Consider the following 12,250-nt stretch of genomic DNA (forward strand, 5'->3'; position numbering starts at 1 on the left):
GAAGGGTTTTTGTGTACCCTTCATTTGGTATAACTCTGCACCCACATGGTATTGAAACATAATGTGGGGGCTCCGAGTGGCCAAGTGGTCCAAAGCGTTCACCTTTACGGATCACTGCTATCTCACATCTGTCTGCATGGGTTCAAGTCTCTGGGTTTGGCCAATGTGGGTATGTGAGAAAGCATGCTAGTAGCTTCTCATGGGTCAGTGGTTCTTTGTGGGGTTTTTCTGGGTTCTTCCTCCACCATTTATACTAGCCGGCATGTATAGCCTATCTTCTGCTGAAAAAGGGCGTTAAACCCTACAACAACAACAACAACAACAAAAATAATGTGCAGGCCCACAATATTATACCTTTTCCCCTGTGCAGGTAGTAATGTCATTATATTTTAGCTGTATGCTTCATTGCTTTTTTAGACGGTTATCAATTTTCGGGTCTACCTTTTCATGCTTGAATTATGCATGGACATTGTGTTGTAAAGACAGATGCAGGGCAACAGTTTTATATGGTTTTCTCTATTTTGTCTTACATGTTAGAACTGTGGGCAAAGCACAAATAACACACAACTCAGAATGAAGATGTCACCAGTCTGCATGCTGACTTTTCCTCAGTTTGAATCTTTATGGTGATAAGGGAAATAATTCAATTTACCCTATATCAACGCAGTTTCGGGCATTGACACTCACAGAAATAGCTCCGGCACACAGTCCCTACAGTGGGACTCATTTTTGGAACTCCCTCTACTTTGCCTTCTTGGGATCTGACTTGATTTCTCTAACAGAACAGTGTGAGAGAGAGCTAACAAACAACCAATTTCCCCTCTCATTCAACAGATGTACAGACCGGCTACATGGATCAAATATACTATAACCTGTCCCAGTGGATGATCCTAACGATATCCTCATTTGGATGGCCTATTTCTGTTGCGACTGACCGTGGCCATTTACTATGCATCGCAAAGGGTCAAAACATCAATATTATGGGCACAATTAATAACAGCTTCCAGTACTTTGAACCCAACTTTTGCAGAGATGTGCAGGGACCCGTTTAACTGTCGTATCACCTCAAGACACTTATTTGGTATGATGCCTTGAGTTCCTCATGCCTCAACAGACACTGCTTTTTAATTGTGCTACACTCTGCCACAAGAGCCTTTTAACTCGGAGACTGTTTGAAGTAACACAATCATGATGATGTTGCTTGTCCTCCAGTACCGTTGTCTATTCTAAACTACCCAATGGCATGGGAAGATTCAGCCTTCCGACAACCAGAGCTTTGTCCTCCTCCTTCTCCCTCTCCATCAAGAGCATGCACCAGAGTTCTAGCATCTGTTGGTCCTTTGACTGAATGGAAGAATTTGACTTCAGTTAATTTCACAGTCCAGGAGAGTTATAAATGTTTTGACCAGCCTTCCTCATCAATACATCAGCGTTTCTACCTTTGCATTCCCCCCCCCCCCCAGCCTCTCATTCAAAACTCAAGCAGTTGACAGTGACATCACCGCTTTGGTGATGACACAGCCACACCCCATAAGTATGGATCATATAGCCTCAACACACTTTTGCCAATACTGTAACTGCTGCAGCTGCTAGATAAATTGGCGGAACTCAACTCAGTGCCCTCTGCACCACTAATCGTTCACTGTTTGATGTTTCATCATCTGGATTAATACCATTTTGTAATTAAGCTACACTGCAGTTAAAATGTTTTCACCTCCAAGGAAAAAGATATGTATACTGCAAAAAGTGAAGTATAGTTAGAGTATACTAAAATTTGGCCTAGCATTCAGCCATCAAAGATCGATGTACATTATGCTTTTCACACAGTAGTGTACCGTGAATTTTACAATTGGTAATGTGCACAATTGCTGGTATTGTTGTTTACAATTTACCTGTGATACATGTACCATGTAGTAATATTATTATTATATAGTACATGTATGACATACATTGTAAGCAACAATACAGGCCCCTGTGAGCATGTGGCAGAATTATGTGAAAAAGCACACTGCTATAGCACAACCATCAGATTTCAGTTTTGGAGTATTTTTAAGCCACCTACTCAAGTCCTGTAAGCTACCAGTGGTAGAGCATTGTTTATGAGCTCTCTTGTTGAACATTACTTGTCTTTCTCAGTTGGAGATCAGCAACAGTGACAGTGAAAGATTATTTCCTATTGTGAAAAATAAGACAAACTTTAGTGCCTCCTTGGGTGCTGAAAATTTGTAACAATTTTAGTCACCAGGATTAACCAGAAGGTAATAAGCCTGAACTGTTTTTGAAAACAAATATACTATAGCCTGATTAAGGAAGTTTGAGACTGCCATAGCATCATATCATGACAAACATAGTGAAGTTTGTGTATATCAGTAAATTTGACTGCAAATAAAGTGGTACATGTAATCAGTGTAAATAATATATTTTAGTTTTATTTTGGGATTTTCATATAATGCAGTAGTGACCATTGAAGTGGATGGAGTTGGTGTCATGATATAATTTTTCACAAATTGCATTAAAAATTCACTAATTTTTATCCCACTTTTCACTAATTGCGAGTCTGGAGGGTTGGCAGCTCTGCACTACACAATAGAAAACTGGAAACTGGAAAACCCGTTATTAACTAATATTCTCATAAAAAAATACTGAGCTGAGTACCTCCACCAATATAGTATACTGTTGGTTACCCAGCCATATTGGTATTAAAGGTTATGAAAAAGCAGATCATGCTGCTAAAATGGCCCTATCCCTAGAACCATCTGATTTTAAAATACCGTATACTGATTTTAAACCTAGTATCAAATAGTCTTTACATCAGAAGTGGCAGGCATCATGGAATGATGCTGTGAATAACAAACTTCATGCAGTCAAGCTAACTCAAGGAGAATGGACTCCTTCCTATAGAACCATTCGTAGGGAGGAGGTAGTCATTGCAAGAATCCGAATTGATCATACTTGTATCACCCACTCCCACTAACTAAGAGGAGAAGACCCACCAGAGTGAGTTTCTTGCAATGAACCATCCACTGTTAAGCACTTAAGAAATTTTGTGATGCAATAAACGTCTCTTACATTTTAAAATTCCTGAAAGAAGTAAATATTTATTCTTAGATATAACTTCTATGCTATCAGCTCGAGCATATTCACGTAATGTATATACTCTCCTTTACATTCAATATCTTTTCAACTAAATCTTTGTTAACATACACCATTTACATTCGAGAAGCTTCATATATTATCCTTGCCATCTTATCGTTGTGCATTTAATGGTACAATTTCTTTTTATCACTGGTCAATAAGAAACCTTTTATAACTTTTAAATAATCTTACATATAACCTTTTGTATGGTGCTAAATAGCCTAACAGTGCTAATGTGCCATAAAAATACAATCAATCAATAAACCCAAAGTGATAAGGAAAGCAAGTGAACCAGCCTGTTACCTCATCCTCATCGCATGACTCTAATAGGAGGAGTTGTGGATCAATGACCTCATCAATCTTGCATTGGAATCCCCGTGGTAAGATCATTCGGGATTTCGTTCATCAACTCTAACAACCATGATGGCAGTTGTTTCATTCTTGTCTGGAGCTCCTGAATCTGCGTGTTACGATCATATCAAACTGGTCCTAGGTCTTAAACAATTCTAACAGCCCTCCTGTATCAAAACATATGGAGACAAATGACGCATTTCACCCAGTCTCTTGCAAACAAGCATATCCTGCCTCTCCAGGCATCTGTATCACAGATAGCTAATTTCCTCTTCTGGCTATTCGAAGAGAGAAGGTTAGCATGGACGTTGAGCAAAGGTTACTTCTGGAGGATCGCTGACACCTTTCGTCATCATGGGAGAGAGGATATCGGATAAAACCAGGACTTATCCAATCTTCTCGCCAACTCTCTGCATAAATGGCCAAATATGTTAACCATATGCCCAAAGCAGAACATATCTTGGATATTGAAACTGGCTGGACAAGACACTGTTTGAACCAGTTTCAAAGGCATATCATGCGCTTCTTTTCCTACAAGACCTGCTTCCTCATGGTGTTAGCGACGGTAGGCATAAATCACAAAATAATGCTCTATCTGCTGACCTGAATTACATACAAGTTCTCACAAGACAGGTCTTACTCATGATGGCATTTTCTTTCATCACCAAGAACCATCTCCATTCCATGGGTAGCAAAACGTTTCTTATGAAATCTCTGTCTCATATGGACACATCAACTGAAGTCCATCTACAAGACTTCGTCCGGGATTTCATGTGGTACCTTCATAGAAAATAGTCGTTGCATCAAGGGAGATCATGTCTCTTTCTATTTCTCATAACAGGACAAGAAGATCTGTCAGAACATACTATCTATAGTAAGGGGATTATATGCTCAACATATAGGAAAATAACCTCATCACAAATGAACTTATTACGTACTTTGGCTGACAAGGTTCGAGAAGTTGCCACCAGCCAAGCATCAGACTGGAACTGGTTGCTAAACAACGTCATTCAGGCTGTGGGATGGATATCCAGATCCACATTCTCAAGCTTATGTCTCTGAAATCTGTCTTTGTAGAAAGCCCAGTTTGATCTGGTAGGACTTATAGTCACAGCTCAACAGGTCACTCTTCCAGATTGCTCAACAACTTAATATGTCTTCACAACTTCTGCTGGTTTTGTGGAAGGAAAAGTTTTCCCTTTTCAGTCTGCACTCTGATAGATGGAGTCCCCCATGTTGGGTCACTTAGAAGCTGCCTCACATACTTTAGGGGACAGGAGACGGTAAGGGGATGTACCTCCCTCCACATCGTACATAATTTCCTTAGGTAATAAGACTGGGTATCGTATTTGAAGAAGAAGCCAATTTTTTCTAGTAAAGTATGAGAATACTTACCCAATCCTAATACACATACATCCTCCCATTCTTCCCACAGTTACATCCATGGAGAGTAACTGTGGTATTTTTAGGCTTTGCTGCCAAGTTTTATACCTAATTCTACCTGAACGCCACGTAGGTCGAAAGACAACTTTTATCTCTCTTTAGCTAAAAGTAGTATCTGGGATGGCTAGATTTGTGAGGTAGTAATAGTAGTTCTCCTAAGGCATTATGCTCGAGTTAGTATTCTCAAATAAATATATTTTCTAGGATTAATTGGTGACTTTGATCATGCTTCATTTGGCAATATGGCCAATACTAAAAAAAAGCTCTACATATTTAAAGTGGTACCGAAACATGATGGCTAAAGCATATACCATTTCTATTTTGTATTGTAGCTCTTTGCTGGAATTGTCCTGCAGCAGTGGAAAAGAATGAATGAGGTTGGCAAATGGTTTGATACAGAGACTTCACTGGAGGATGTGGTATGCATTATATGAGGTGGATTGCACCAGATGTGCATACTTATACATACTAGCCATAATTGGTACCTGATTGGTGAAACGAAAGTAGTCTCCTGTTAAATAGTGATTGTGAAGAATAAAACCATGTAAAGAGAGAGGACCATAAACAGGTGCACAACACACTACAGTATACATGTGAAGCCCCTGAGATGAGGTGCGTCTACCATCCTTCCAGTCATTCATTGAAATCCCAGGCATACTCAGATCAGGGGGTTTTCACTCCTTGTTTTCAATTTGGTATATTTATTGTAAAGGCTTCATGTGTTCACTCATGGTGATTGTGCACCGGCTTACCCATCACACATGGCACTTTAACTGTTAATTCAGCAGACAATAAATTAAAAGTAATATTTGGATTATAATATGTGTGATAAGTAGAAATTTAGAGAGAATTACAGATGTTAAGAGAGTACGGTTGGAATTGCTAAAGAACTGAAGTATCATAAAACAAGTTAGATTCATTTAGCAGGTAATGATTGGCTTTAGTGTTAAAGTTTTGTATAGATGGCTTATACTAGGTGAGATCAGAGGGAATTCTGAACAAATTAATGATGTTAATGGATTATGGCTCAATTAGTTTTGTAAAATAGTTCAGGTGAAATAAGACGGGATGGTTTTCTTTCAGTATCTATAGTTTGTTAAAATACTTTAGCAAGCATTTTTCCCAGTGCTAAAATGCTAAAACCAAAACTAGGTTAAATACCACAAAAAGTTCAACGATGGATAGAAACAGGAATTTTCAGTGTTAAGAATTGAACTCAATTGGACATAATTGTACATTCTTCCATTCTTGTAAAGTCGACGTTTTAAGAAGAATGTCCCACATTTGCCCCAGATGGCACCGATCTTGAGCAGTTCTCTTAGACAGTCAGCAGCCTGACATGCCCACAGGCAGGAAATAATTTAAAGTTCTTGGTGAAGTCGGATGAGTTGTACTAAAATTATCACATTCCTATTCAGACTCTGAAATGTATTCAGTAGTTGGCCTAGTTGGCGGTTAGAATGATCTCCACTTGATGTGGGGATGGCGGTGAAATCTCATTAATTGTTCAGTTACTACTTTCGCTCATGTCAAGTAGTACCTTCCTCACATTGCCATAGCTGTCATTAAATGGTTAAGTGTGTGATATAGAAACATCATATAATATTGATATATAATTTCTGCTATGGTCTGATACATGTACATTTTCTATAATAATCTAGACTTAGCATCTATTGTATAGATGTATAAGTTACGCATTACCAATTTACTTGCTTAATTCATCATTTAGGTTTTTCAACAGTAACATTATCTTGCAAACTGATACTATATTGTCCACCTTTGTAAGTATCAGTACAGATGCTTCCTTGCAATTGTATGTTCAGGTATTGTTTGTGCTATAGAAGATCAGTAATATCGGGGTATAGCTCTTTGGTCGGAAACAGAAAGGTAATTGTCCATACTGTTTAGTCATAGTGTCGATTTTATAGTTATTATAAGCGACGCATCGATGATTTTACCCGTATAGGCAGGTAAATGGATGTTCCCACAGTAACAGTGATAAATTAGACAATCTAGCATCCACTTTGTAATTTTTTATAACTACGCTCCAATATTTCAACTGTACTAGTTGCCACGCGAGTCCTTTTACAAGTAATTGTCATAGCGTCTAGCTCTACACACACACACACACTGAGTCCATAAAGCAACATGTTTGCTAGGGTGCACCTGTAAATATGGTATTCTCTGTTTTGGCTTACAGATCATGAGGATGACTGAGTACAATTTTGTTAAGATTGGAAACATGCGATTGAAAACAATTCTGCATGTATAGCTTGCTCTGATTGTCAGTCTAACAATATATATCAGACTTGCACAATTTAAGCTGAAAGTACCTTGGGTCATAAAAGGGAAAGCGCAGACACACACACAGTGAGGGATAAAGATGTCATTAGTATACATGCTGACGTTAAAATGAGAAATGGTTATTGCACTCCACACAGTTCATCAAGTATGAAACTTTCTAAGCTATCACAGACAGCAACAACTTTTCACACACCACCTCATCATGATAACCATGTTTGGTGGAACTAGTAGACTGTTTACCGCATAGGCTCGACAGACAATGGGCTTTATCACCTGCCATTGAGTTAGGTTGAGAACAAAACAAATCACATCAGGTTACTATTACAGTCCATCATCCATTTTATGCTGACACTCTCGTGAATCTGTCTAACCAGCATAGTGCCATAATATTCTCATTGCAAACCATGCCCAGCTTTGTGCCTCAATACCCAAGGGGGGTAACTTCTCCCTTTTCTCAAGTCTTTGCCAATCAGAGGTAGTAATTAATTATCAGCCACTTAGAAGTCACTGTATTTCACCACCACAGTCGATTGCATATTGTAAAAAAAGATCTTATCATCTGTATTGGAATGAGATTGAGATTAAATCAAGCATATTCAGAGTATCTTGCACGTGAGCTATATGGACAGGTTTTGTGGATCAAATGTACCCTATCCCAGCTCAACACAAATAACATCATTATGTAATGCAAGAAAAATGGCAGTGTACCATCAGAATTAGACTCTGTCATGTGTTTCAGATAGCAACTTGTAAATACCACAGTCGATCTTTCTATTTTATCCGAAAGATGTCTTTGGTCAGTTTGCCTTCTCCACAACAAGGCAATTTCATTGATCGCCTACATGTCACTCAATACAACTGGTGTCTAGTTTAGTTCCCTAGCACACAAGATATAAATCCACTGCCTTTTCATGTCTTTGCAACTCACAGGGAACACATGGTGAACAAATCCCAACCTAGATGGACTGTTCCAATGGCTTAGTGGTTAGAGAGTCTGCCTTGGATGCGGGAGTTCTCGGGTTTGAAACCTGACTGAGTCATACCAAAGACTTATAAAAATGGTACTTGCAGCTGCCTAACTTCATGATCAGCATTAATAGGTTAGTGCTAGGACTGGTCAGTCAGGTGACTGGATAATATGACTGTTTTGGACATTATACTGCATGTCTGTGGCATGATGCCACAGTGCTACACATTGCTATAAAGTGTCACACTGCAGACATCATAGTCATATGGCTGCAAAACTTTTCAATCTATGTTAAAAATCCAAATCACACTCACACACAATATGGACGTTCTGTTGGCATGGCAGATATGACCCTTTAGACAATCTGGTTCAATTTCATCTCAAATTGCACAGGACATATCAGCGTTGCTCTGTCTACCTAGACATCATGAAGTATGCTCACAAGCCCCATCTTCTTTGCTATATTTCACTGACTAGAGAAGATTATGCCTTCTGAAAGTTAATCTTTCATTTGTTGTCATCAGAGTTTCATTTTCATCTCCTCTCTGTCAACAGCCTGGTCCAGAGTTCTAGCACCTGTTGACAGGCTAGTCAACAATTACCATCCAATGTTCAACCGGTATCGCTGTTGTGTCGAATGATTGACTTGGAGTGGATTGCAAACATGAAACAGACATGAATACAGATATCCTTCTCCAAAAACATCTCATATGCCATCTTTTACAGTTCAGACTGGTTTTGTTGGGAAGTATAACCCACTCATATATAAGGAATTTGACAAGGCTATGAAGGATACAATATCCCTGTTCCATCACTTTTGTACTCTGCCATCTGAATCTGACAGCATGAGCTCAATAACACAGCCGAGTCTGCAGATTATGCTTAATTATTGACCCACTTTCATTGATCACCATTATTATGACATGGGTGAACTGGCACTCTTACCTCTCATTCTACCGATAGTGCCACAAGGCACACATGTCACTCCATAGCCAATTGTGCCACATTATCTATTTGATATGAACTGTTTTTGGCGGAAACTTTCGTGAAGATCAAATAAAAGTTTAAAGCCATGGCTATTGAGAAATATTGTAGTTAAAAGCAAAGCAAAGTGGATCATTCGACCTCAGTTTCTTTCTATACGATCCAATATAGGTCACTGATGTTCAGTGCCAAACCCAATCTGGCTTGCAGATATGGTTGCAAGGACTCTTTATAGAGACCTAATTTCGAGTAGTGCATCCCGGCATCTGTACACAATCCATCATAGGGAAAAGATATGCAGTTGATGAAGACACACCATATATTACCATGACAGTTCTATGCCATTCTAAGGCCATTTTGTGACTTTGTGTCAAGTTACTTGAAGCTGCAATAATTGTATCTCAGCCCGACAATTCCTCCTGGAAAGAGTATGTCTCCCACAGAAACGTGCATTGAATCAGATAAATAGAACTTTAAATCTTATAAAAGACATTCTCTCAGGCTTATAACTGGGGAAGTGTTTGCTCAGTGGGACAGTAGATATGATTGTCTTAGGTTACCATACTAAGGAAATTACAATAGTTCTGTTTTCGTAATGGCAGTCGGAAATTTGATCTTTAGAACACAAGGTGCATAACAGGTCCCATCTTAAGAAATGGTTGAACCTCATTTGGCTTATATTTTCTGTTCCCTGACTAGTCCAGCCTTAGAGTTGATAATTTATTCAAACATATGCACAATGTTGACAGTGGGCAAAAACTTAATCAGGATCATCTATTGCATTTCAATGTCCAAGTGCTGAAGCATTTCATTTGAGCAGAAGAATCTGCATGGGAAGAGTATTCTCATTCTCATTCTGTCCAACAACTCAACTGTGGTGAAATATCTCAGAAGGCAATGGAAGCAAATTCCCCAGACCTTTTCATTCTTCTTTGTGTATTTCTAATTTCATTTCTTTGATGAAAATTTTATCGACAACAGCTATAAGAGGACTCACTGTCTTGGAAGAATCATCTTTGAAAAGCAGCCTTGATTTTCACTTGCATGTGTGCCCGTTACATTGACCATTGATGGATCTGTTGACCAAGAAATGAGATACAAGACCCATAACCTCTGTCTCTCCAGCCTCAATCTGAAGGCCTGGGCAGGAAATCTCCATTTCATAAATTGTAATTACTTGTATGCATATGCTCACTCTAAATTGCATGCTTTTTTAAGTGCAGTACAGAACAAAAGTGAATCATAGTGTCACCTCATCTCGATTGCTCCACTGGATCAAAGTCCTCACCAATCTAGTGGTACAAAATCCCGATGAAATAGAGATATTTCCTCATTTGCTCAAGCATGTATGATGGTAGGTGCTCTCACAGGGCTCATACAATTGCTTACATTTCAGTTATCATTCATCACATGGTATAGGGCTCGTATCATTGCCTGCAGTTTAACTGTCAGTCATATATTAATATAAAATAATACAAGGTTGGACACTTCTCTCTTTTGTCGCATGACCTATTTAAGAATCAATGTTGATATTTCAAGCTACATTTTGCATAGTGTAATACATTTGGTCCCAATGTTTAGCTCATGAGTACTACCTTCTCAATGGTCAATTGAAAATAAATTATAAAAAATTGCAGGACCTCATTTGCTTTTAACCAATGAGAGGACAGTATTCCATTCTGCGGGATTTCATTTGTATATTATGATCATGTCAAGCAGTAGCATGGGGAAATGGTCTGACATTCCTAAAAATAGTAAGCCAGACTTTGGATAGGCATACAAAGTTGAATGCCAGAGCTAAACATCTGTACCAAATTATTACGCTAAGCAAAATGTAGCTTGAAATATTGTCCTTGATTCTTAAATAGGTTGAGCAAGAAAGGAGAGAAGTCTCCTCCATTGTTTTATTATATAGTACATCTATGTCTGATAGTTAAATTGGAAGCAATGCTGCATGCATTTTATAATAATGCATAACTGACAGTTACATTGTAAGCAACGATACTGGTCCCTGTGGATGCTACATCCATGTCCAGAGTTCTTGAACCTGCTCATTAGGATCATATTAAACAAGCTCTCTGGAATAAACAGTGTATCAGAGAAATGGAGAATAACTCACAGTACAGCAATAGATGAATGCATTAGTATCTCAAACAGCTTCCTTCATTATCTGGTTTTGAAATGAGAAACAGTGGCAATCACAATTAAAGGCTACCGTACTATGATATCCATTACGCTTCATCATCATGGAAGAGAGAATGTCAGACAAAAGGATGACTTAACCTAAGGATGACTTAACCAATCTGCTGGCAAATGTTGAATTTCCACTTCAGAAAGGTTTGGCTCTATGCCCAAAGTGGAATATAACCTGGCTGAACAAGACACCATTTGAACCACTCTTGCGGATTTGATGTGTTCACCTCACATATTAGAACTGCTTCCTACTAACACTTGCAGCATCAGCGACATACTATACCGGTTGACCAGATCTAGCCGCAGTTCTGACTATAGGTAACATACAAAAGAGCTAGAATCGACCTAGGTCCAATAGCCATGGCACAACAGGTCACCTTCTTGAGCTATACTCCAACTTCATAAAGACATTCGTTCACAACTTCCGCTTCATATGGGAGGGAGAGAGAAATTTTCCTTTGAAAGCAACTCTGACATATGTAGTCTATTCTTCAGGAATTCATCAACACCACATTACAGAGGGCACTGGAGTTTATTCACCAGTCAGATCTAGAAGCTGTTTCATATTCCTTATGGAACTGGAAATGGCCCTTTTGGGGTAATGGGACATAACTCGGTACACAATATCTGGTGAAATACTTGATGAAGAAACCGATTTTTTTCTAGTAAAATATTTTTCCTCAACAATAGATAATTGATCATATTACACAACCATCCTCCCAGCAGTTACAACTATATAGAGGGCATGATGCCCGTTCCAATAGTAAATGCAGTATTAACTGGATTTGGTGCAAATCCCTTTATTAACAGGAGATCATTCTATATAACTGCCACATATGTGGTCAGATACAATTTAGCTTTATAGCTGAAAAG

The 12,250-nt window shown here is 38.7% G+C and overlaps 1 protein-coding gene across 1 annotated transcript in view; it reads left to right on the forward strand.

Moving 5' to 3' along the window:
* The window catches only part of LOC149791314 (uncharacterized), a 291,320-nt gene that overhangs the window by 197,417 nt on the left and 81,653 nt on the right, over positions 1 to 12,250 (forward strand). The window contains exon 28 of the mRNA XM_089969843.1: positions 5,262 to 5,348. Coding sequence (XP_089825969.1) covers positions 5,262 to 5,348 — 87 coding nt within the window. The remainder of the gene's footprint in view (positions 1 to 5,261; positions 5,349 to 12,250) is intronic.

This window comes from Sinohyriopsis cumingii, chromosome 9 (genome assembly GCF_028554795.1).
Source record: "Sinohyriopsis cumingii isolate HCF-2022 chromosome 9, ASM2855479v2, whole genome shotgun sequence".
Lineage (NCBI taxonomy): Eukaryota > Metazoa > Mollusca > Bivalvia > Unionida > Unionidae > Sinohyriopsis > Sinohyriopsis cumingii.